The following is a 27448-nucleotide window of genomic DNA, read 5'->3' as shown; positions in this document are numbered from 1 at the left end:
CTTTCTTTCTTTCTTTCTTTCTTTCTTTCTTTCTTTCTTTCTTTCTTTCTTTCTTTCTTTCTTTCTTTCTTTCTTTCTTTCTATATATATTTTTTCCAACTACTTGGAAAGATAGTTTTTATCATTCATTTTTAAATAAGATTTTGAATTTCAAATTTTTTTTCTCCATCCCCTTCCTCCCATTCCTTGTTCCCAAGAGAGTAAGCAATTGCATATGAGTTATACATTTGCAACCACATAAACACATTTCCACATTAGTCATGTTGTAAAAGAGGAAACAGAACAAAGGAGAAAAGCCACAAAAAAACAAAAGCAAAGTGAAAATAGTATGCTTTGATCTGAATTCAGACTCCATAGTTCTTTCTCTGGATGTGGATAACATTTCCCATCTTGAATCTTTTGGTATTGCCTTGGATCATTTTGTGGCTGAGAAGAGCTAAGTCAACCATAGCTGATCATCTCACAATGTTGCTATTATTGTGTGCAATGTTCTCCTGGTTCTCCTGACTTCACTCAGCATCAGTTCATCTAAATCTTTCCAGGTTTTCTAAAATCCACCTGCTCATCATTTCTTATAGCACAATACTATTTCATTACATTCATATACTGCAACTTGTTCAGTCATTCTCCAACTGATGGGCATGCCCTTGCTTTCCAATTCTTTGCCACCACAAAAGAGATGCTCTAAACATTTTTGTATATGGGGGACCTTTTCCCTTTTTAATGATCTCTTTTATAATCTTTGGAATACAGACCTGATAATGATATTGCTGGATCACAGGGTATGAACAGTATGATTGCCCTGTGGGTAGAGTTCCAAATTATTCAACAGAATGATTGGATCAGTTCACAACTCCACAAACTGCACTAATGTCCCAATTTCCCCACATCTTCTCCAACATTTATCATTTTCATTTTTTGTCATATTAGCCTATCTGGTAGATGTGAGGTGGCACCTGAGTTATTTTTATTTGCATTTCTCTAATCAATACTGATTAAGAGCATCTTTTACTATAACTATAGACATTGTTAATTTCTCCATTTGAAAATAGCCTGTTTGTACCCTTTGACAATTTATTAGTTGGAGAATGACTTATATTCATATAAATATGACTCAGTCTTATTTATTTTTGAGAAATGTGGCTTTATCATAAACACTGCAAAATTTTTTTCTCAGCTTTCTGTTTATTTCTAACCTTGATGTTTTGGTTTGCTCGTGCAAAACCTTTTTAATTTAATGCAATCAACATTATCCATTTTGCGTTTCATAAAGTTCTCTATCTCTTGTTTGGTCATAAATTCTTCTCTTCCTCACAGATCTAACAGTTAAACTATGCCTTGCTCTCCTTATCTGTTTATGGTATCACACTTTATGTCTAAATCATGTTGCCATTAGTACATTATTTTGCCATATAGTGTGAAATGTTGGTCTATGCCTTGTTTCTGCCACACTCTTTTCCGGTTTTCCCATTGGTTTTGTCAGATAGTGAGTTCTTATCTCTGAATATGGGTTGTTTATAATTGGTTATTCCTTTATTTTCATCTTCCAAACCACTATTATCATAGAAGATAAACTGAAGCCCACATGATGTATGTTAAAGTCACTCCATCCATTTTATTTTGGGCTATATGAAAAAGAGGAGTGCTAATCTTTCAGAGGCTTACTTGACTTTTTACATCTGATTCAGGCAGTGTGGCCATGTGTCCTGACAGGTAGGAGGAATCTTAAGGATCATTGATGAATATTAGGGAAGGGAAAGGAATTGTAACAAGTTCACACAGGCAGTAAATAGTAGAGGTGTGATCTGAACCCCTACCTCTGAGCCCAAATCCAGTGTTCATATTTATTATATTGTTGTTCAGTGGTTTTTCATCACATACAACACTGAGTGACTCAGTTCAGGGTTTCATTGGCAAAGATAGCAGAGTTGGTTTGCCTGTTCTTCCAGATCATTTTACAGATGAGGAAAATGAGGGCAACAGGTAAAGTGATTTGTGCAGGGTCACACAGCTAGTAAGTGTCTGATGATGGATTGGAACTCAGGAAGATGAGTCTTCCTGACACATACTGTAGCCCAATGTAACTACTTTCCATCTACCTCTCCTCTCCTGACGTCTTCTGTCTCCCTTTTTTTGTCTATTGTCTTTCCCTTACACAGAAAGCATTTCCTCAAGTGTGATTCTATTGAAGACTTCATTAAAAACCCAAGTTGGGCACTGACATGTTTCCTGACCCTCCTCATATCTTTTCCAAGCTCTCTGCCAGGATCTTTCCTTTATACCTCTCCCTTGTATTTCTAGATATTGGTGCACAGATCATTGTTTTTTTTGGAGAATGTAACTTCCTGCCATTTTATACTCAATTCAGAGCTGAGGGCATTGACCTTCATAGGTTCTCATTAAATTTCTGTTCAATTGGATCATATTTATAAATTTTATGGCACTGATTTTTAGCCCTGCTCTTTCCTAAACTGGGCTGTGGGTGGGATTATTGGGAAACAGATGCTTTGATCTTGAAAGTCTGGATCCCCCAAGCTGCACAGCTCCTGAATCAGTGACAGAACTGTTTAGTAGTACAAATGGCCCTTCTGTGGAATAAGTTCCCCATCACTAGAGATCTTTAAGGGAAATTAAAAATACATGGCAGAAACAAGAGGAGGCAGAAACAAAATAAGGCTTGCTAATGAAAAAATGGTGGTGGTGGGTGGGGTGTAGATGGGGCATTTGGACATCATTTCAGCCTCTGTCCCTGAGGATTTCTTTCCCCTTTGTTCACAGGACATCACGCAGATGACCTTATCAGGACCACTGAGTCTGGACAGATCCAAGGGACTCAAATCAGTATCAAGGGGATTGACAAAGGTGTCAATGTTTTCCTGGGAATCCCCTTTGCCAAACCCCCTATGGGGGCCCTGAGGTTTTCTCCTCCACAACCACCAGATTCATGGAGCAATGTCAGAGATGCAACTGCTCATCCACCCATGTAAGCACCTTCCTCTCTCCTTTTCTTACCAGATAAGCAACACACCACCGTGTGTTACTTGGTATTTTGTCTTCATGTGCTCTGAAAAGAGTAGAAATTTGCTATGTATTTGTTGAACAAATGAATGTTTGCAATATTCCCCTGGGTAGTGAGGTCTCAATACTTGCTTTATGGTAGTAGTTCACATTTATTTGGACTTTGCAGAATAACAGACTTCAGAAAAATACTGTCAGGTAGTTAGCATACATATGACTAGAGCTAGCAAAACAAACACTAAGCAAGAAGAGAAGCAGCTAGGTGACTCAGTGGATAGAATCCTGGACCTGGAGTTAGAAAGTCTTGAGTTCAAATGTGACCTCAGACACTTACTAGCTGTGTGGGCAAGTCAGGTAACCTTGTTTGCCCTCAGTTTCCTCTTCTGTAAAATGAGCTGGAGAAGGAAATGGTGAAGTGCTCCAGTATCTCTGCCATGAAAACCCCATGAAGGGTCAGGAAAGGTCAGAGGCAACTAAACAACTGCAGAGCTCAGGTGACTCATCCAAGGTCACAAAGCTGACAAATAACCAAGCCAGAAGTCACAGATTGATTGGTCCAGAAAGCTGGAGGTCATTGAATCTGACCCCATGGTGTGGTTTTAAGCAGTCTGAAGCCTTTTACTTTGGAGATCACACTAATTGCCCATTTCATACCCCAGCCTGCCTCCAACCTAATGCTCCTCTGGAACAAAGAAAATCCACCTGATCTGGTGCCCAGCAATAATGTTCTTGGTAAAATGCTTCTAGTTAAGGTCTGCACTGGTCTAGCTCGACTTTTAGCAATCTGCAGCAGGTTTTTTGACTTCCTCATATTCGTCCTCTCTTACAGTGCAGCTGCATTCCATTATATTCACACTCTGTGATGTTCAACTATTTGCCTCTTGGAAATATCTATTTGGTTTCCAAGATTTTAAATTTAAAAAATGCTTTGTTTATAATTTAGCAGTCACCAACAAACTCAAAAGATTCTATAAGAAGTTGTGAAGTGTTGGCAAGTCACTGCACATTTGCTGACTCAGTTTTCTCATCTGTAAAATAGGAATAATAACAGCACCGACTTCTCAAGGGGTGAGGGTCAAATGAGGTCATGTCAATAAAGTGCTTTGCACACCTCAAAGCTCTCAGTTATTGTTATTATATTCCCCACAGAATTCTATTCAGATCTGTCATCTCTTTTTTTCCAGGTGTTTGCAGGATGTTGCTCTCCTAGAAAAAATGACAAGGGCCATGAAAGGAAAGATCCCTATTACTATCATTTCTGAAGACTGTTTGTACCTCAATATCTATGTTCCTGGCCATGCAAAGGAGGGGGCCAGATTGCCAGTAAGCCAAATCTCTGTAATTTCCATAACAATGGATGAGAATCCTAGGGAATCAGAACTGGGTAGGAACTTGCAAGTCACTTCTGTCCACCCATGGAAACAGTCATCCTCTCTAAATATCTCTGACTAGTCATCTATCCTTCCCTGAAGCAGTACAGGTCAGGGAGCTCACTACTTCTCAAAGCAATCCACTCGACTCTTTGATCACAACTCACATTGTTAGCGCATATTAGGGATACAAGGCTGGAATATGCCTCATTATTACTTCAAGGTATCCAGATAGAACAGTGGCTACAGTACCAGGCCTGGAGTCAGGAAGAGTAATTTTCCTGAGTTCAAATCTGACCTCAGGTACTTCCTAACTGTGTGACCCTCAGCGAGTCACTTAACCCTGTTAGCCTCAGTGGAAACTGAGCAAATGAGCTGGTAAAGGAAATGGTCCACCACTCTAGTATCTCTGCCATGAAAATCCCAAATGGGATCATGGAAAGTTGTACATGACTGAAAATGACTGAAAAAACTTCAGGAAGTTGGTTCCATGATCCGGAATGGTATCAGTTTCTACCAAAAGTTATTATTACTAAAGAGGCAAAGAAAAGCATTGATAAAGTGTGATCTTCCAAACACTACTTGATCCCTTTTCAGACCTTTTGTCTCATTGCTCTAGGGAAGTGAAAGAATCTTCCAATGTGAGCAAAAGCCCCTTGAGCTCTGCACCTCCTAGGCATGCAGCATCCCAATGCATTCACAAGAGCAAGCATACTTTCAAAACACCATGGTGTTAGCTGAACAGGAACAGAAGGTTTCTGTCTTGTAATTTTATATATAGAGATTTTAAAATCTGTTCCTCATCCAAGATTTAATGCTTAGATCTATGCTCTAACCACACAGTGAGTTGGCTCAGTGGAAAGAGAACTGGGCCTGCAGAAAGGAAGACCTGAGTTCAGATGGGACCTTAGGAACTCACTATCCCAGTCAATCTGGGATATCCCTTCACCTTTTTGCCTTAATTCACTGGAGAAAGAAACAGCAAAACAGCCCAGGATATCTGCCAAGAAACCCCACACGAGGACACAAAATGTTGGACATATCTCAATAATTACAACATCATGTTTTAAGAATACGATTTTGTTTTTACCTCTTCTTGGCTCTGGTTTTCTAATACTATGTTCCCCTCACAGTATAGTCATGGTTGAAAATTACTGTGCTCTCCTATGCTGCAGTTGGGGAGTCCTGTTTGGTGTCAGTGATGGAGGATTAAAATTATATTCTTCCCTGCTTGACCCCATCTCCACAATGCAATTGCTTTGGGAGTGATTAAACACAGGCTTACGGGCAGGAGATGGGGTAAAGTCTTTTTAAAATGGGTTTTAAGCAGTTGAAACTTTTCCCCATAAAGTGAATAACCTATAAGAACCAAAAGTAAAAAGAGAAAGGAAGAATTAACTTTGATAACTTGGTTGTACATTAAAAAGGAATAGATAGTTATACATAGTAGATTTGCAGTTTTTTTGTGCAAATATGTTTTATTATGTTATATAAATGCTTGTTTAATTCCATAAATGAAAAATAAAGTAATTAAAAAAATAAAAACCAGTGGAAGGCATAGCCTAGTGCTGGCAATCTATGCTAGTACTTTATCTTGGCTTTGAGAGAGCAGTTACTGCTACCTAGAAAGGTTCTCTGGGCCACAGGTGAAACATTCACAGGATGATGTGACCCGGAGAACTTCTTGTCCATGGTGCATTCTCTACTGTCTGGTTGGGTTTGTTTCCATTAGAAGGGCATCCTACCTCCTTTCTCTCTTCCCAAGGGAAGTAGGATCCTTTAGAAAAGGTTGTTTTACTCTGAGTGCATCTTTAGCAGCAACAGGACCCCAGGGAATTGATTCTGCCAGGAAGATTCCAAGGAGCATCTGACCTGCCTCTGAGTTCAGCCAAGTGGGCTTTTTCCTGAGACTAGCTCTGATGCCTCTCCTGTCAAATCTTGATAAGTGAATTCACTCACATTTAGAGTTACTTTATTCTAGGGGTCACAAGATAACAGGATACAGTATTTTCCTATTGAGCAAGGAGCAGCTGAGCCATGTTTTGTGGAATTTGTAAGGAAAATGCTGTCTGATTCCTGCAGGTGATGCTTTGGATTCATGGTGGAGGTCTTATTTTTGGCAGTGCTTCTATGTATGATGGTTCTATACTATCTGCCTCCCAGAATGTGGTAGTGGTCACCGTCCAGTACAGGTTGGGCATCCTTGGCTTCTTCAGGTGAGATTTGAAACCAGTAAAATGTGAGTATAACTGTTTTTTTCCTCATGAGCTCCCAGATCTCTGAGTGGTTGAATGATGATAAACATAAATTCCTGATTAGATGACATATCTCTTGTCTTACCTTGTCTTCCCCACAAACTAATCATGACATAGTAGAAAAAGTACTAGATTTGTGGCCAGAAGACCCAATTTCAAATTAAGGCCCTTTTCTTTTGACCAATAAATTCATTTCTCCCTTGCCCTCATATTCTAGATAGAGAAATTGATAGATAGATAGATAGACAGACAGACAGACAGACAGACAGACAGACAGACAGACAGACAGACAGATAGATAGATAGATAGATAGATAGATAGATAGATAGATAGATAGATAGATATAGAAAGGTAAATAGATGGGTGGATGGATGAATGGAAAGATAGACTAGCAGACCAATAAGAATGTAGTGAAACTATTTATTAAGAACCAGGCACTGTACTAAACGCTGAAGTTACAAAATAAGGAAACAAGATGGTCCTAATGTGTTAACCCACTCACTGCTCACTGTACTGCATAGTTACAAGCTCATGGTTGCACTAGCTTTCCAAGTACCAATTTTCTATAATGTCTTACTCTAAAGCTCCTACCCCTTTCACTGTGTTCTCTGGAATGCCTGCTCCATAAGTAACAATTCTGTTTTCATCTTTACCCCTTTCCTTTCTTACCCCTTCTATTTACTTGCACTCACCAAACACTGACTTTTTTTCTGATGGCACAGCTTTCCTGGTGATCATTTCTAGTATACTTGCTTTTTTACCCATGCCTCCATCACAGGGATGCCAAGATATTCCTTGTTTCCCACTACCACTTCCAGACTCTCCCTCTGCCACCATCACTCAGCAACTTCTCCTCCTTTGGGGTTCATTCACTCCATATTTATCACCCAATCAAGATACTAGTAGCTGTTATTTTGTGTCCTCTGGGAAAATCTCCTTCCTTTCTTAATGAGTTCAGAACCTTCTTTATAATCTTTCTCTCTTTCCCAACACCCACCTACTGAGGGACTTCAACATTGATATTTTATCATTTATCAATCAACATTGATATTCCCTTAAACATTCTAACTCCTCAGTTCCTCAGTGTATTCATTTCTCCTAACCTACCCCTCCACCCCACCTCAGTTATGGTAATGTTAATAAACTCTAAAATTCCTTTATCTAGTTATAATGTCTTACCATTTCACTAGACTCTCTGCCTTGTAACCCCTAACTCTATTCTTTATACTCACCTTGACCTTCGATCCCCCCATCTCTCAGTTCTTTCCCAGGCCATTATCCCTACCTGGTTATACTCTCTTCCCTTCTGCATCTTAACCCTTTAGTGTACCACTTCATCTCTACACTGACCCCTTATCCTATGACAAGTCTTTCCCTGTCAAACCTCAGCCTTGTATGACTCCTATCACTCACTCCTTTTGCTCTTCTTTGAAAACTGCTGAATGAACCTAGAGAATATCATGAAACTGTGTTGTCTGAATCCATGCAGATTAATGTTCCATAATCTTAAGTGGGTCCTCACTGAAGCAAGGCAATCCTTTTGCAATTCTGTAATCAATTCATTGTCTCACCCACCAGAATGGCTTTTCTAAACCACTGCATCCCTCCTCACTTTTTTCATGGATTCTCCTCTACTTGCCATCTCCTCTCTAAACCTTGCTTTTTATTTTGCTGAATAAAATGAGGCTATCCACTAAGCTCCTTAATATGCTCTTCTTATCTCACACTGATTAGATGCCTCCTGTTACTATCTCCTCCTTTACCTCTGTCTTAAATGAAGAGATGGAACTTTTCTTCACTAAGGCTAAGTTATTGACAGACACAAAATGATCCCATTCTGCAAAGTTTTTTTTCCAGAAGATTGCCCTTTCTATCATTCTCACTTTCACTATTCCTTAGAGTCTGACTCTCTCTCTCTCTCTCTCTCTCTCTCTGTCTCTCTCTCTCTCTCTCCCTCTCTCTCTCTCTCTCTCTCTCTCTCTCTTTCTCTCTCTCTCTTTCTCTCCCCTTCTCCTCTCCTTTCATTTTCTTATCCTCTATTCCCCTTTCTCTACCACCACCACCACTGCTTCCCCTAGCTGCTTCCCTACTACCTACAAACTTGCCCAAATCTCTCCTCTATTCTCAAAAAACCTTGCTGATCAATCCATCCACCTCTTCTTCCCCCATCATCTCATATGTTGCTTGCCTTTTACAGCTAGATATCTTGGTTCTTTTCTCCTACTCTCTTTATTGTCACCTGTCTGACTTCCAGTCTCCAGACCAGAACTACAGTGATCCATCTTCAACTATCTCAAAGAGTATGTCCTATACACATTATAAACTCAACATTCCCCAAACTGAACTCTTTCTCTTTCCCACCAAGGTCTCCCCTCTTCAGAACATCCTTATTATTTGTTAAAGGCACCATCATCCTCCCAGTCACCTGGGCTTTTGATCTAGGGGCCATGGTCCACTTCTCACTCTCTTTTCCCCTGTAGACAATCTGTTGCCAAGTCTTACTAATTATACCTTTGCTACATCTCTCATATACACCCACTTCTCTCCTCTGACACTGCAAACTCTTGAGGGAGAACTGTCACCACTTTATACTTGGATTAACCATGTTTGCTTCATTGGCCTCTTTGCCTCTTCTCTCCCTACTCTAGTACATCCTCCACTCAGCTGTCAACAATCTTCCTACAGCACAGATCATATCACCACCCCTTTATTCAGTCAATCAGTTAAGAAGCCTTTTTATAAACACTTATTTTATGCCAGTCAATGTGCTAAGTGTTTGGGATACAAAAGAAAGTCAATTCATACCCTCAGGCAGTTCAGTTTTAATGGGAGAAAACATATGAATAGCCATATAGATACACAATATATGCAATGTACAGGAGAAGCAATCTCAGAGGGAAGGTGTGACAATCATCATTTTTGAAATACATTGTGTCACCTTCTTGTTATAAATGATAGGACTCCAACAGGCAGTCCCAGGGGAGGTGCACTAAGGACCATAAAACATTTAAGCAATAGCAGAGAGCCAGTACTTTCACAGGCTCTGAATTAACTATGATCCTGTGAAAACCTCAGGTCCCAAATGGACTCCCAGCTGACTGTCTGTGTGCTGGCACCTACTCTTGGTGTCCTTGAGTCCTGCATCAGTAAGGGATCCTGGGGAATTTCCCCAGCACATCTGGGTCTGATTAAGACTCCCTTATCTCTCATATGGTGCTGATTGTCTGTCCCAAACAACCTTTTATGGGAAGACACTGACCTACTCAAACCCCTCTGTGAGTGTGTACTCCCACCAAGATTTTGCTATTGTATAAGTCTCCCTCATGTGAGTCCACTGAATCTCTGTCTTTAAATGCATGTTGTCATATGAAGTGTGTGTGGCTTTCATTTTTGCCTGCTTGGTACACTACATGGTAATAAAGGCTCTCCTAGCTTCCCCAGGATCATTTTTCTATAAAGCTTCAAACTGGAGTCCTTGCTCTAGAAGTTTCTAGCAGTGAGGGGTTTGGGATGAGGGCAAAGATGAAAAATGAGATCTCTTGAAGAAGGTGGGATTAGCACTGTTTCAGATTCCTTCAAGGAATTCCAGTCATGGGGCTAACCAGTGAAAGTCAGACTTGGGAGGTAAAGAGACATACTTAAGGACAGCAAGGAGGAAGATGCTGCTGGATTGCAGAGTTCATGGAGAGAAGCCTCACTTTCTTCTTCCTCTCTAGTCTGTGCAGGTTTTTCCACATTCTCTGCCTCCATCCTGATCATTGAAAAAGATGCTCCTTTGAATCTGTTGATATTCACTCCTCCTTCTGGCTTCCTTTGGGACTAGGTGATAATCCCACCTTCAGTAAGAAGCCTATCCCTGTCTCCCTTACTGTCAGGGCCTTCCCCCCAGGATCATCCCCAGTTGATCCTGTTTAGATCTAGTTTGGGCACAGCTGCCTCACCCATTAGACTGTAAACTCCTTGACAGCAGGGGTTATTCTTTCCTTTCTTCTTATGCCTAGGGTTTTGTATACTGCCTGGCACATAGTAGATGCTCAATAAATGTTTCTTGACTTGACATGTGATAATCATTGAATATCATATTTTTCCCAAAGTCTGAATTAAACAGACTGCTTTGCCTTGCTTTAAAAATGCCTTTTCCTGTGTCAACAACTCTGGAGACCAGATAAAGCTGAAAGTAGGGTTTCCCCCTTCCTTGGGACATACTCCTTATAAGAGGAAAGCAGAGATCATAAAACAGACCCAACAGCTTCTTTGTTCTCTGAGTAAATTCAGAGAATATCCCTTCCCCCAGACATGGCTAACTTAAGAGAATTCTTTCTTCTGCCAAGTATAAGACCCTGGACCTAAGGCACTATCTTGAATAATGGAAACTTTTCTCATCTAAATTTTTTGTGTGGCATGTATTATATTATGGCATGTTAATGATAAAGAAAACACAGATGTTCTAGGTCATAAAATCAATTGATACCTGGTCAACTCTCTTATCTTATTAAGATAATTCCTTGTAGTCATTATCTTTACCCTGAATTGGGCTGGTTCTAAAATGTATTAAGCTTTCTGATTACTTTATTCAGATGTTAGGACTCATCTTCTAACTTCTTGTACAAGTCTTCTAGTTTGAAGAGAATAAATGCTGTAACTGTTTATCACCTAGCCTGTTGTGTCCTTTAGCCAAACTTTTTAAAGGTTAACACATTCTAATGTAGGAAGAGAAAACAGATAGGAGAACTAAAAAAAAGGAAGGAGAAGAGAGAGTGGAGGCAAGGCAGGTGCTGGGGAGGTGGAAGAGATCACTGAGAAAGCTGGATGGGAGGAAAGAAACATGGTGGGGGCTCCTCCTGGAAGGCACAGTGAGCCACTGAAGAGGCCTCACTGGAAGTCGTTCAGATAGGGGAATTCAAGATATATCTCACCACTTTACACCTGTAAAATAAAAACAACAACAAATAGCATTTCTATGCTCCTTTAATGTTTGCAAAGTACTTTAAAAATAGTGTGTCATTTTATCCCTGCAAAAACTGAGAGATACATGCCATTGTTGTCCCCATTTTCCAGATGAGGTAACTAAGGCAGAGATCTAAGTGACTAACCCATGATCACACAGCCAGTACATGAACACTGGTCTTGCCAGGTCTAATTCAAGCAATCTGTCTACCGTGTTATCCAGCTAAAGGCTGGATAACAGTTTTTAAATTGCATAATCCTATGAACCTGATGTTCTTCTTCAGAATTCTCCAACCTTGTCTAATATCTGGTTTTCAGCACTGGGGATGACCATGCACATGGCAACTGGGGTTACCTGGATCAGGTGGCTGCCCTGAGGTGGGTCCAGAAGAACATTGCCCACTTTGGAGGAGATCCTGGCTGTGTGACCATCTTTGGAGAGTCTGCTGGGGGAGCCAGTGTTTCCTCACATGTAGGTGGTAAAGAAATGACTGCAGCCTCAAGGGGGTCTCTTATAACTAAAACCAGTCTCACAGACTTGAGTTTTCCTTCCTCTTCTTTTATCCTCCCCTGTCTCAGAGCCATTAGGGTTATTGACTTCTTTCTTTAAAGATGGCACCTGCTCTTCACTTTTATTTGGAGATACCACTACACTCCTTATATTAGTCCCAACTGCTCATCTAGGCTGTTTTTCCTCTTTACTGGAGATAGAAGATGAGTTATCTATTTTTAAAGGCTTATTAACAACTTCAAGTAAGATCAAAAGAAATATGTAGTGTAATGATGAAATAATTCAACACCTAATGGACCCCCAATTTCACCACTGAGGAGCTCCTCTTCCCAATGCTGCTCAGGACTTCTCTGTACCTTCCCAGGTGGCCTTTTTGACCAGCTGTGGCTATAGATCTGCTCTGTCCAGTCTTTGCTCATGAATCTCTAAGAGCTAAACATGGCTGGCCCTCATATGACAGACATAAAATCCATCAGAGGCCTTGGAGGCAAAGATCTTTTGGCTTGGTAGCCTTCCTCCCCCAGGAGTTTGCACGACACTGACATAGCCTCCAGGCTGTGATAGGGCAGGAGAGGAAGTCTTCAGCAGAAGGATAATTCTAAAAAAAAAACATAGCTGATGGGAAAGTAGGAAATACTTCTGATATAGTGGGGAAAACTAGTGGATTTGAAGTCATTTGATCCTAACCACAACCCTGGGTTTTCTCATAGCCAACAAAAAATAAAGAAATAATAACCAATAATTAATGGGATTTTATAAAGAGGCCAGGCATTGAAACAGCATTGCTGGGTTACAGAGCACAGGCATCTTATCATACCCTGTTACTGTACCATCCAGAGAGTCCAGGATCATGGCCAAGGCTATTTAGCCTTCTTTTCTGTCTAATTATCTTATAGGCCTGGCTGTGCCAAAGGGTTCAAGGGTCAGGGTCCCCTAGACAGACTCCTGTGTGGGACTGTCCTATAGGGTAAGCTTAGGGATATGGCAGGGAAAGTAACAGTTCTGGCTTTCAGACTCATGCCTCCCTGTCTGTGCTAAGCCAGGAGTTTCTGGGTCTCCTCATGACTGCATCCTCCTCCCCTCTGCTGTGCTTTGCTTCCCCAGATTGTGTCCCCCATGTCCAAAGGCTTGTTCCACAGAGCAATCATGGAGAGTGGTGTGGCCATCCTCCCTGGCCTGATTTCTTCCAGTTCAGAAATGGTTGCTAATGTAAGTTCCTTGTTATTTGATCTTTGCAATCACCTTTATCTTTCTTTAGGCTTTTTAGCCTCCCAACCCCATGGCTCAGTGACCCAGTGATCTTTTGGCTCACCTGAGGCATGAGAAAGTGCCCTGGAATGCCACTGAATGTTCAAACTGATTGCTACCATAGAGATCATCTCGCCCAATCCCCTTATTTTACAGACGAGGAAATGGAGGCACAGAGAGGGAGGATTCAGTTACCTGCTGTGCTTATTCCTATGCCTGTGATTTTAGGTATGGCATTTCCTTCTTGGGGCCTCAAATTCTTCCTCTGTAAAAGCAGTTTCAATTAGATTGTTTCTAAAGCCCCTTCTAGCTCCAAATTCTATTTTTGGAAACTCCCAGAATAACAGGAAAAGTTTCTTGAGGGGGCCCAGGTATAGGTTAGATGGAATGATCTGTGAGGTCCCTTCTACCTCTCTGGTTCTGTCATTCTGTGACTTGTCCAAGGTCATACAATAACCTGGTGACTGAACTGGGACCAGAACTGAGGTCTCTGACCCAATGTCAGGGCTCTTTCAACATACTGGGCCCCATCGTGTGTCTTTTATGAATATTAGATCTTTTCTCCCAGAATAAATGGTAAACTCTTTGGGATCAGGGACCATGTCTTTGTAACCTGCCCCTGTCCATCCCCATCTCCATTTGCTGGCACTGAGCCCTGTACATTGTAGGCTCATGATTGGGGGACTCACCGCATTAGATGGTCAGATTCTACTTTGGTTTCTTTTTTGCCATTACTGCATCATCAGCTATAGAAATGATCCTTTCCTAGCTTACTGAATAGTATGAAAGGATTCTTCTATTGTAATATAAGTCATAGATTCCTCTATGAGAATATTAACTCTGTGTGGGTGCCTCTTTGCAGGTCATTGCCAATCTGTCTGCTTGTGATAGACACAATTCAGCCTCCATGGTTCATTGCCTTAGGAGCAAATCTGAGGATGAGATCCTGGCCATTACCAAGGTATGTGAGCAGAGAAGCTGGGGTTCCAGTTCCAGAAAGAGCCATCAAAACAGCTTAGAACAGTACTGGGTTCCCAACCTTCATTAGGTGATAATGAGGTGAAGATCTGGGGAATGTCATTGTCAGCATCAGTTTCCCCCTAACTGGATGATCTTCAAGGATGATTCTACCTCCAATATTCTATATCTGAATGCCTCTTCTCACTCTGATGTTCTGCTTTCTGCTAAGGGTTAGAGCCAGAAGAAGTGTTAAACCAGTTCTAATTGTATCTAATTGTTTAGTCATTTTTCAGTCATGTCCGACTCTTTGTGACCTTATTTGGAGATTTCTTAGCAAAGATACTGGTTTGCTTGGCTATTTCCTTCTTTGGCTCATTAAGAAACCGAGGCTGACATGGTTAAATGACTTGCCCAGGGTCTCCCAGCTAATAAGTGTTTGAGAGCAGATTTGAATTTAGGAAGGTTAGTCTTTCTGACTCCAGGCCTGGTACTCTGTCCACCGTGCCCCTAGCTACCACTCAATCTAATTACTCTCTCTATTAACCATGTTCACTCCTCTTCCTTCATTTGGAGAACTATTATATTTTTTATTCTGACTCAACAACAGTTTCCTCATCTGGAAAATGAGGGGGTTGGACCAGATGATCTTCTAAAGTACCTTCTAGCTCAAAATCTGTAGTCTAAACCTTTACCAAAGCATCTGTAAGGTCACATTTCAATTGGCCATGCAGATGCCAAGGAGATGGGAGAAGAAAGAATTCCTGACTTTCATTCACACTCAAGCCAAGAATTCAGAGCACTGAACACTTTGAGCCCTTCACCTCTTTCTTGTCTTTTGACCTATTACCATGTTTCCCTGATAATAAGACACTGTCTTATTAATTTTTTTGGACAGAAAAACACCAGAGGGCTTATTTTCAGGGGAGGGCTTATTTTAATGAACATTGACAGCAATTTTAATAAACAGGTAAATGTGAACAAAAAAATGTACCTTTATTCAATAAGCAAATCACTGGGGAAGAACAGGATGACGCGCTCACTGTTGCAGTTCTGATTGGATGCAGCTTGGAGCACGGCATGCGTTTCACCCGGGGGGGGGGGCGATAATGTAGCGTGTAGCGCAGGGGATCACCTTCACTACAGTAGCAATCTCAATAGGGCTTATTTTCGGGGGAGGGCTTATTTTAGAGGAATCTTACAAAGTAAGGGGAGGGCTTATTTTCAGGATAGGTCTTATTATCGGGGAAACACGGTACTTCCCTGCATTCACTCTATGCTCTACACAGACTCATCTGTCCTCAGTCTTTCAAATGTTCCCTATACTTACTTCTGAGCCTTTGTTTATGTGAGTCTTATGCTTACAAAGTCATTGCTTCTTATTACCATAAAAGACCTTTCTCATAGGAATCAATGAGGTTGGGAGTGTAAGAATCATTATTCCAATTTTATAGATGGATAAACCTTTGAGGAGGTCTCTGTGAATAAAGAACCATGACTGGGGGGTAGAGCCAAGATGGTGGAGTAGAAACAGGACTTGTGCACGGATCCTGCTTTCACCTCCTCCAATACATGTAAAAAATGGCTGTAAACAAACTTTAGAGCTCCAGTACCCACAAAGTGACAGAGAGAAACTAATCTCCTGCTGAAGACAGACCTGCAGGCCAGCAGGAAGGGTCCATCACAGTCCTCTGGGAGCATAGCCCTGCCCCATGTGAGTCTGTGGTTTTAGCCTCAGGGCAGCCATGACCAGACACCCCAGGTGGAAGGACTCTGGGTAAGTGGATCACCAGCTGCTTTGGTGGTTTCCAGAATTATCAACCCATAGATGCTAAGGACAAAGTGAGAGGTCAGTGGGAACTTTGGGAACATGAAGTCTGGGAGTATGATAGGACCTCTGGCCCCGGAGGGAGAAGTAACTGAAGTGTGGCGGCCACTGCCACATTGCTGCTTCAGAGTCCCTGACCTGTACATTGTAGGGGGACCAAGCAAACATTCTGACAGGTAATAGCTCTTTTTTAACCTGCTTGTATCTGAATCACTATCTAGGGTGGAGGTCCTGGGGTGTGTGACCAGGTGCCAGAGCAGGTGGAGGCTTCAGAGAGGACAGCCAACTAATAGATCTGGCAGCTGCAAAAACCCCAGCAATTTAGGACAAAGCCCTCCTCTCTGGAAGCAGAGTTCTACTGTGGCAAAAAGCTCAAAAGTCAAGTAATTGAGTGGCAACATGAGCAAGCAAAGGAAGCAAAGCAAGCACAGCAATCTAACTTTAGATTCCTATTTTGGGGACAAAAAGGATCAAAGCATGGAACAGGAGGAAGACAATGAAGTCAGAACTCTTGCACCAAAAGCTTCCAAGAAAAATATGAATTGGCTACAGGCCATTGAGGAGCTTAAGAAGGATTTTGAAAACCAAATAAGAGAAGTGGAGGAAAAATTGGGAAGAGAAATGAGAATGATGCAAGAAAATCATGAAAAGAGAGTCAACAACCTGACTGAAGAAAATAACACCTTAAAATATAGACTAACTCAAATGGCAAAAGAGGCTCAAAAAGCCAAATGAGGAGAAGAATGCCTTAAAAAGCTGAATTTTTCAGATGGAAAAATAATCTCAAAAGCTCACTGAAGAGAATCATTCCTTCAGAATTAGATTGGAGCAAATGGAAGCTATTGGCTTTATAAGAAATCAAGATACTATTAAACAGATCCAAACAAATGAAAAAATAGAAGGCAATGTGAAATATCTCATTGGAAAAACCACTGACCTGGAAAACAGATCCAGGAGAGATAATTTAAAAATTATTAGACTACTTGAAAGCCATGATCACAAAAAGAACCTAGAAATCATCCTTCAAGAAATTCTCAAGGAAAACTGCCCTGTTGTTTTAGAACCAGAGGGCAAAATAGATGTGGAAAGAATCCACCAATCACCTCTTAAAAAAGAGCCCAAAAAGATAACTCCTAGGAATATTATAGCCAGGTTCCAGAGTTCCCAAATCAAGGAGAAAATATTACAAGCAGTGAGGAAGAAACAATTTGAATACTGTGGAAACACAATCAGAATAACACAGGATCTTGCAGCTACTACACTGAGGGATCAAAGGGCTTGGAATATAACATTCTAGAGGTCAAAGGAGATGGGATTAAAACCAAGTATCACATACCCAGAAAAATTGAGTATCATATTCAGGGGAAAATATGGTCATTCAATGGAATAGAGGACTTCCAAGCATTCATGATGAAAAAAACAGAGTTGAATAGAAAATCTGACATTCAGATACAAGAAGCAAGAGAAGCATGAGAATATAAACACCTATATGGAAAAACAATAATTGTAACTTATGAAACTTTTCTCAGTATGAGAATAGTTGAAGGGAATATAATATACATATATGTATACATACATATATATGTCTATATAGGAGGCTATATGGGCATATGAATACATATGAGAATGTGTGTATATATGTACAAATGTATACATTGACAGAGGGCACAGGACCAATTGAATAGGAAGGGATGGTACTTAAAAGGTGAAACTGAGATGTGAGAGAAGAATATAATGAGAGGAGATGGGGAGAGATAGAATGGGATAAATTATCTCACATAGAAGAGGCAAGGGAAAACTGTTACAATGGAGGGAAAGAACAGGAAGGCAAAAGGGAATGGGCCAACCTTACTCTCATTGAATTTGGCTTAGGGAGGAAATGACATACACACTAAATAGGGTATCTCACCCTACAGGAGAGTAGGGGGCAAGGGAATGAGAGGGGAGATGATGGAGGGGAGGGCAGGTTGGGGGCAAGTGAAGTTGGAAGCATCTGCTTTTGAAAAGGGACAGGGTCAAAGTAGAGAATAGATCAAGTGGGGGGCAGCATAGAATGGAGGGAAATATAGTCAGTCTTTCACAATATATCCACTATGGAAATGTTTTGCATAGCTACACATGTACAGCCTATGTTGAATTGCTTATCTACCCAGTAGGAGTGGGTGATGAGGGAGGAAGGGAACAAATCTGAATTCAAAGTTTTAAAATCAAATGTTTAATATATATATATATTATGCAACTGGGAAATAAGATATACAGGCACTGAGGCGTAGAGATCCATCTTGCCCTACTAGAAAGTTGGAGGGTGCATGGGGAAGGATATAGGAGAGAGCATATTGGGGGAGGGGGTATACAGTGAGATTGCTATTTTGGGGTGGTGGTTAGGGGAAATATGGGGAGAAAATTTGTAACTCAAAATCTTGTGGAAATGGATGATGTCAACTAAAAATAAACATAAAATTTAATTAAAAAAATAACCATGCCTGGAGTCAAGAAAACCTAACTTCCTATCTAGCTGAAGATACTTAACCTCCATTTGCCTTAATCTACTGGAGAAGAAATGGTAAACTATTCCACTGTCCTTGCCAAGAAAACCCCATGGACAGTACTGGTGTGTGATGGTCCACGGGGTCATGAAGAGTCAGACACAACTGAACAACAACTAATCTCCAAGGAAGCTTGGAGGCAATGACTTATCCACTTCTCCAGCATCACAGTCAATAAACATCAGACCTAGGAGTCAAGCCCAGGTGTCTCCCAGTTTTCAATCCAGTGATTTTCCTCCCTCACCCTGCTGCCTCTCACAGCCCTAGTTTCTCTGTTGAATTCTTCCCCATCTATTAAAGCCCAATTCCAATGCCCCATTTTAGGAGCTTTTGTGGCATATATATAATTTAGTGGATATTTTGTGGCATATATATAATAATAATGTGGCATAACAATAATTTAGTCCAATGCACTTGTTTTGTAGGGGAGGAAATTGGAACCCAGAGAGAAATAGTTTGCCAATAGTTAGAATATGGAGTGCCTGAGCAACTAGAATTCAGATCAATCAACTTTGAGACCAGGGCTCTCCTGTTGTACATTCCAGAAGCATTTGTGGATCAGCTTCTATGTCCAGCCTGGAGTATACAAAGTTTGGATAAGGGGTGATTCCATCATGGAACTGTTCTTAGGGAAGAGGGCTTTATGCCATACACAGGTTACAGAACCCAAGTCCACAGGGGGAAACATAAGCACATGTGGTGGAAATTCTGAGGAAAGGAAGGGTCCTTCTGGCCATATCAGATAAGGCTTTGTGGAAGATGTGGCAGTTAAACTGGCTCTTGAAGGAAGTGAAGAATTTTAACAGGTAGCAGTGGGGGAAAAGTCATTCTGTCCATGTGAATTGAAGTGAGCCAAGACAAAGTAGAGCACAGGAAATCCATTGTCTGTGAAACATGATGTAACACACAGCACAGGTCAGAGTCCACATGGTATAAGATAAGACTTAAATGGCAGAAAGAGGGCTCTTAATCCCAGACTGAAGTGTTGGAGGTTTGTTTTTTTCTTTTTTTTTTAAATAATGGGAATCCATAGGACTTTTTTTTTAATGCAGTGGTGTGTCATGAACAGATATGAGAAGAGGAAAGTGTGTGTGTGAATGTGTGTGAGTGTGTGTGTGTGTGTATGTGATAAATTATAGGGGGAGACAAGGAGGCCAGTTTGGAGACTGTTGTGGAAATAGCTAGGTGGTACAGTGGACAGCACACTAGTACTAGAATGAGGAAGACCAGAGTTCAAATTTGACCTCAGCCACTTACCATTGCCTCTGAAAAAAAAGTCCAGATAAGTAATAAAAAAAAGTGTCTCAAATAATTTGGTAACAATGAGAATGATGAGAAAGTGATACACTGAAGAGAAATTGTAGAGATTGACTCGACTTTTTTTTTCTGCTACTTTCTTTAGCATTTCAAGATAATCCCTGGTGTAGTTGATGGACAATTCTTCCCCAAACATCCTGAAGAGTTGCTGGCTACAGGAGAGTTCCACCATGTCCCTTCCATCATTGGTGTCAACAATGATGAATATGGCTGGGTTATTCCTGTGGTAAGATTATGTTTCTCTAAAGAATCACAGACTTTTTGAGTTGCTCAGTTGAAGGAGAATCCCTTCTATAACTTACTGGACAAATGGACATGCAGCCTCTGCTTGAAGACCTCCAAGGAGGGAAAGCCTTCTGCCTCTTGAGGCAGCTCCTTCCACTTTTAGGCAGCTTTCATAGTTGGACTGGGCATCATGAAACCAAATGGAAATTTACTTTTTCTATTTCTATGTCTTGTTCAAAGTTCTTCCCTTAGGGCAAATGCCAGTTAAATGCTTCTTCCATGTGACTAAACACTGGACACTTAAAAACAACTAATCATGTCTTCCACTTTCCTAGGTTTTTTCTTTGGCCAGCAAAACCCACTCTTTTAACCCATCACTATATGGCAAGATCTTGAGTCCCTTTTCAGCTTCTCTATTTTCTACCTGAATGCGATGCCCAGAACTAGACAAAAGATTCCAGATATACAGTTATCCCTTCTACATAATAGGGATTGAGCTGCAGTACCCCCACAATCTGAAAAATCTGTGTAAAATTTTTTGTCTCACCTTTCATAACAGAGAAAAAGATTGAATCATTATGATATTAAATGACAAATGTGTTGATATTACATAATACTATATATTTTGTATATTTCTGAGTTTCTAACCTTTTTCTATGTCATCTGATGCCCTTCACCTGTTATCTGCTGCTTCAGCAAAACTCTCCAAAAATTCCCACTTAATTCCTTATGCTTCCCTGCAATATGTTGAAACCATGATGAGGAAAGTCTTGATGTGGAAAGGATAACTGTAGCCTCCCCAAAGGCAGAGCACACAGGGACCCTCCTTGGAAGCTACGACTCTCTTAACACTCTTCAATATCACCTTGCTTTTTGGGTTGCCATATTACCCTGTTGCCTCCTTCTGGACTTGTGGTTCACCTCAATCCCTCAATCTTTTGCAAATAAATTGTTGTCTAACCATGCTTTCCTCATCTTGAGATTGTAAGACATTGCCTCCATTAAGTTTGATGCTAATGACTATGTGGTCAGTCAAATATTCTAGCTGGTAAATTGCTTTTTTTCTAACTTCGTGTCATCTGTAAATTTGCTTTTTCTAAAATCAGAAAAGTTACCCTGAACAGACATCCCTGTTAGAATCAGCAATGATTCTACCTTTGCTTATTTTCTCCACGGATGAGTCATTTCACGTAAAAATCTGCTCAGATGTTTAGGAAGAGAAGCACAAGCAAATCCTGTATAAGTCTCTTTTTAAAAAATTTTTGTAGGCAGTGGGAGTTAATTGACTTGCTCAGGCTCATGTAGCTAGTTAGTGTCTGAGACTTGATTTGAACTCAGATCTTCCTGACTCCAAGTCCTTCCCTTCTATCCACTGTCACCTAACTGCCTCAAGCCTCTTTATTTCAAATGAATAGTGAATGATACTAGCTGATGTCAACATAGCACTTTATAGTTTGCACAAAACTGCATTCATAGTACCTGCTTTGAGGTTCATCATACTAAAATGTTTTTTTTCTACTTTGTAAAGTAGAGAACTGAGGCTCCCAGAAAGGAAATGCTGTAACTCCAGTCAGATAGCTGGGACTAGAACCTGGGCTTCCTGATGTGAGACAAGGTCTCTGTTCTATAGACTTCAAATCGTCCAATCTAAAGGCCATTGGGTCAATATTAATTTTACATATGAAATGATATTAACAACCATTTGTCAGCTGCCTCCTTAAGCTTATGCATAAAAAGTCAGTCCATTTACAATAGTCAGAAAAATAGAATTTTACCTGCATCCTTTCTCGCAAAATGTTATTCTTGGAAGCATCAGTCTTTGTCTAAGGCAACTAGTCCTTATGAACAACCATGACCACTGTTTATTATATACTAGATATTACCCACTGTTTTGCTGGCCATTTTGCAAAATAATTTGAGTATTGTTTAGTGTGTATTTGGTATGCAGTAACTTTGAAACAAAACTGGCACTAGTTCCTCCTTAAAGAATAAAATTCTTCCTTGGATGAGATTTTTTGAAAAATGGATAAATTTTATAAAGTCCTAAAGACTATTCAGTCTGTGATTTTTTTCTCTTCACAGGGAATGGACATTCCTGGATTTAAGGAAAAACTGGATAAAGAAAGTATCCAATCATCAGTGCTATATCCACTTTTGGTGAGATACCAGTTAATCGTGTTTTTTTTTTTTTTTCTAAGCACCTACTAGGTATCAGGCACTGGGATAGGTACATAGTGCCTGTCCTCAAGGAAGTTATATTCTATGAGGGAGATGACCTGCACATAGAGAGATAGATGAAAAACCTACACAATGCAAATCCTGGGGGAAGGGGAAGGCCCTGGTAGCTTGAGGAGGGAGAAACCAAGAAAGATGTTCTATAGAAGGTGCTGTTTGAGCTGAGTGTTGCCAATCCAAAGACTTGGAGATGGGAGATGGAATGGGAAGTGTGAGGAGCAAGATGGCTGGCATACCTGGATCACAGAGAGTGAGGAGGTTAATAGTGTATACATTATTATAAACATAATATATTTTTGTATATTTTATTCTATATACATTATATAACATGTATGCACACACATACACACATATACATTATTTATATATGTATGTAATATATTATGCATATATATGATATTAAAAATGTATATATTATAAACTGAATGGGGCCAGGTAGTAAAAAGCTCTAAATACCAAATGGAAGAGTTTATACCTAATGATAGAGGTAATGGGCACCCACTAGAATTTATTCAGTTTGGACAGGGGAGTAAAATGGTAAAAATCTGTGCTTGGAAAATCACTTTGGAAGATGAGTGGAGGATTACTTGGAGTGGGGAGAGATCTGAGGCACAGGGACCAATCAGGAGGCCACTCAAATAGTGCAGGAGAGAGCTAATGAAGGTCCTTCCACCTTCTGACCTTTTCCTTTCATAGTCACTGAGTGGGAAGGGAATTTGGAGACCCAATGTAGCTCTATCCTTTCCTTGAGCCCTAAATCCCTTCTATACCATTCCCAGCAACTAGCTGTTTGTATCATCTTGAAGAATTTAACCCAGAAAAAGCAGGCCCTGGTGAGGAGGCTATAAAGGTATCCAATGAGACCCAGGAAATATGAAGAGTAAACAAACTTGGGTGGGCATCTTCTTTCTGGTTTTTTAGTTGATGAGTCACATCTGACTCTTCATGACCATTTTGGGGGTTTTCTTGGCAAAGGTACTGGAGTGCTTTGCCATTTCCTTCTCAAGCTCATCTTACAGATGAGAAATGGAGACCAAAAGGGTTCAGTGACTTGCTGAAGGTCATTGTAGTTAATACATGTCAGAGGTCAGATTTGAACGCAGGTCCCCCTTATTCTAGGGTCAGTGCTTTATCTACTGGGCACCTAGCTCCCTTGCTCATTCCTTACAATCAACTAACAAACATCCCCAAACAATTCCCTGCTAGGGGAAGTTAATTTTTCTGTTACTCTCTCTCTTCCTCGGTCTCTTACAGGGTCTTCCTCCTGAGGTTGGGCATTTGATGATGGATAAGTATTTAAGAGATACTGAGGACCTGGAAGAATATCGAGCTCAATTCCAGGACATGATGGGGGATTTGCTCTTTGCTATCCCAGCTCTCAAAGTGGCCAAATATCAACACGGTGAGTATGGTATGGACCCTTTTCAGAATCAGGGTAAGAATGTCTCTTCTGTGGGGCATTATGTGTATTACTGTAATGTAATGCCAAAAGAAAGGCAACTTCCCAAGGTTCAGAATACCAGCATAAGTGCTCTCCATTTTATTCAGTGACAAACCAAGAACAGAGAAGATCAAAACATGACATCATTCCAAATACAGCATTTACTAAGTGTGATTAAATAATCTCCAAGTACTACCCCACCCCAGGACCTTCCAATCATTCAATCAATTACAAAGTCTCTGTTCTAAATACTTCTCCACCCCTAGGCTATACCTTAATTTAGTCCACCACAAAGTTCCTCTTCTCAAATGGAGATTAGTTTCCAAACATAAGGTCAAAAGTTCCCCACCCCTGGATCACAATTGAATCTACCCCAGAGTTACATCAAGTTTAAACACAGCACTTAATACCCAAATGGAGGTCTTTTCTTCATCTTGACACGAGGCAAGTTCTCAGCAATCTTAGTTCCTGGGGAGACAAGGCTTAGCAAGGCCATAAGATACATTGCCAGTCCCTTCATGAATTCATCCTCTGTCTGTAGAACAGTCCTAGAACCCTGAAAACATTAGCAAAGCCCTCTCCCAGGATTTCTGTAAACATACAACAAGAAAATCCTTCTTCAGGGCTTCTGAACCAACAGAAAGGCTCCCAGACCCCTGCAACAACAGCACTGTCCTTCACCAGTGGACAGTATTCACTCTCTGTCTGCAGGACAGTCTCAGGGCTTCTTAGTGAATAGCCAGGTTCCAGGACTTCTTCAACAAAAGGACTGTCTTTCACCAGTGGACAAATCTGGCAAAATAACATCAAAACAGACAGACAAAGTACCAGCAAAACAGCCATGTCTCCTCAGTCCTTGGCAGCTCAGGGGGCAGGTCTCAAAAGTCCAGGGCAATTCAAAGCGGCCACCAGCAATTCTCTTAGTCTCTCTCTTCCTCCACGTGGGTGCTGCTTCCAAAAAAAATCTTCTGCCTCTCACTTGTCTCTCCAAATCTACATCACCAGCTCCTCCCAGTTCAGGACTTTCTTTTCACATCAACAAGTCCATCCCACAGGTGGGATTAACAAGCTCTGGGTTTTAACACAATCAATTTGAAAACCAAGCCAATACAGGGGAATCTTTAGTTGCCATTACTATCACAATTACCCACTCATACATGCTCAAGAAGGTTCCTGCTTCTGGCTTTGATATCATGGCTTCCAGATTGCTTAAAACCCCTCATTAAACCTTCCTCCTTCTTCCCTTATTCTCCCACCTAACCCCAGCTGGCCTTAACTAAGTGAACATATTCTACAAATAATAAAAAAGATATAACCCAGATTTCTATAAGCGGATGCTCTCAGTGTTTTGTGGGTATACAGCATTTTGTGGACCCTTTGGCAGTCCTGGGAAAGTTAAAGATTTTTTCTAGAGTAATGATTTTATATATATGTATATATATGTGTATAATATATAAAACAAAATACTTAGGATAGAAAACTAATTACATTGAAACTGAGTTATCAAAGTGCTCCACTAAAAATAAACTCAAGAACCCCTGCTGGAGGGCTTTATTGTTCTGAAACACTTTGCATCCATTATCCCCCTGGATCCTTACAGCAACTTCATCCCAGTGTATAGAACATCAGACCTGAAGTCAGGAATACCTCAGTCAAAATCCAGACTTCAGACAGCTTCAAGCTGTGTGATCCTGAGCCAGTCATTTAACTTCTGCTTGCCTCAGTTTTCTCATCTGTACAATGGCAAAGATAATAGCACCTCTATCATAGCGATGTTACAAATCTCCAATGTATAGTATTTATAAGTCACTTAGCTAATGGCTGGTACAAAGTAGGCACTCTACAAAAGCTTATTCATAGGGCAGCCAGTTGGCATAGTGTTATAGAGCGCTGAGCCTGGAGTCAGGAAGACACTTCTTGAGTTCAAATCTGGTCTTAGACACTTGCTAGCTGTGTGATCTTGGGCAAATTACTTCACTTACTTCATCTGTAAAATGAATCAGAGAGGGAAATAGCAAACCTTTCCAGTATCTCTCTCTGCCAAGTAAACTCCAAACAAGATCACATAGAGTAGAAAACAAGTGGCAAATGACTGAATAGCAAATGCTTATGCCCTCCTCCTCTCCTTCCCATAGGGTAGATACTCCACAAATGATTATTTTCACATTTCAGTCGAAAAATCAGCCTCAGAGAAGTAAAAGTATTCCCCCAAGCTCTTGTAGTTGGTAGCAGCACCACCAGGATTCCAATCCAGGTTCTCTTTTTTTTTTTTTTTTTTTGCCTTTTGGAGGGTAATTGGGGATAAGTAAGTAGCCCAAGGTTACACAGCTAGTTTTTTGTGTGTGGGTGTGTTTAAATGTCTGAGACGGGAACTGAACTCGGGTCCTCCTGACTCTGGGGGCTGGCGTTTACTCAATGCACCACCTAGCCATCCCTATTCCAGGTTCTCTTACACTAGACCACAGCACTTGTCCTGTTTCACAGCATTGCTCTTGGACAGTATTTGTAAAAGGGCTTCCCTCTAGGAGCTTGCCTGTTCGGGACCAGTTACCATTGCCCCCCACCCCAAAGGAGGGAATCAGGCTGGGGCCTCTGGCATGTGGCTCTGCCCTGTGTTGAATGTATCAATAACCATGGACATTTCTTTTGTTTGCCTAGGTCCCAGCTCTCCAGTCTACTTTTATGAATTTCAGCACAGAGTGAGCATCCTGAAGGACCTCAAGCCAGACTCCGTAAAAGCCGACCATGGCGATGAGCTGCGGTTTGTCTTTGGAGTACCTTGTAAGCAATAGAGAAAGGAGGGACCGGGAAGATGTGGGTGGGGGTGTGGGGAAGGGAGGGATTGCCTCTTTCCTACAGAAGAGGAAAATGAAGTTCAGAGAGAGGATTAGCCTTATATATGACAGAATTAGCAGGTCTAACCCCAAATCCAGTGCTCTTTCTGCCTTACCAGGTATCCCAAGGAGGCATTGAATAGGGGCCCAGCTGCCTGAGAGGAGTTTTTGTTTTTCTTTTTGGTTCTTTTGAGTTGTATCTCCAACCCTTGGCACAATGCTGGGGAGAGAGGAAGCAATGAACAGTTACCTGGTTGACTGAGTGATTGGAGATTAAAGTCTCAGCCCCTAACTCAATTTTCTTGTTCAGGTGAACTGAATCAGGAGATTGAATCAGTTCTTCTGTTCAATTCAGTTCATATGATTAAGCACATCCAAGATACAAAGCCCTCTATTCAGCTCTGGGGAAGACACAAAGATAAATAAGGCACAGTCTCTGACTTCCTGTCCTTTACTCCCCAGAAGAGAAGATGGGGCAGGAATACAAAACACATTTCCATATGTCAGTGACCTGGTGACCTCAGCATACCGTCACCTCTCCTCTGATGTAGACCCTAACCTGGCACACCAACTCCTCTTGGGTGATTCTTGTCCTTGTGCTTCCTTAAATCCTGCAGAGAGGATCTGTCCAATATTCTGGAAAAGTTCCCTACCTTCCTTCCATCTTTCCTTCCTTTCTTCTTTCCTCCCTCCCTACCTCCCTTCCTTCCTCCCTT

At 41.0% G+C, this 27448-nt stretch overlaps 1 protein-coding gene across 1 annotated transcript in view; it reads left to right on the top strand.

Moving 5' to 3' along the window:
- LOC138159446 (cocaine esterase-like) overlaps nucleotides 1–27448 on the top strand; it is a 32620-nt gene that overhangs the window by 668 nt on the left and 4504 nt on the right. Inside the window, exons 2-11 of the mRNA XM_069085810.1 lie at nucleotides 2779–2983; nucleotides 4203–4341; nucleotides 6471–6604; nucleotides 11909–12062; nucleotides 13206–13310; nucleotides 14212–14310; nucleotides 20083–20223; nucleotides 22305–22379; nucleotides 23712–23859; nucleotides 26557–26679. Coding sequence (XP_068941911.1) covers nucleotides 2779–2983; nucleotides 4203–4341; nucleotides 6471–6604; nucleotides 11909–12062; nucleotides 13206–13310; nucleotides 14212–14310; nucleotides 20083–20223; nucleotides 22305–22379; nucleotides 23712–23859; nucleotides 26557–26679 — 1323 coding nt within the window. The remainder of the gene's footprint in view (nucleotides 1–2778; nucleotides 2984–4202; nucleotides 4342–6470; nucleotides 6605–11908; nucleotides 12063–13205; nucleotides 13311–14211; nucleotides 14311–20082; nucleotides 20224–22304; nucleotides 22380–23711; nucleotides 23860–26556; nucleotides 26680–27448) is intronic.

This window comes from Petaurus breviceps, unplaced genomic scaffold (assembly GCF_028583685.1).
Source record: "Petaurus breviceps papuanus isolate PSGF00001 unplaced genomic scaffold, PetGlider_PUasm1.0 176, whole genome shotgun sequence".
In the NCBI taxonomy this organism is placed as follows: Eukaryota; Metazoa; Chordata; class Mammalia; order Diprotodontia; family Petauridae; genus Petaurus; species Petaurus breviceps.
The sequence above is the reverse complement of the archived record's forward strand: the minus strand, read 5'-3'. Positions and strand labels throughout refer to the sequence as shown.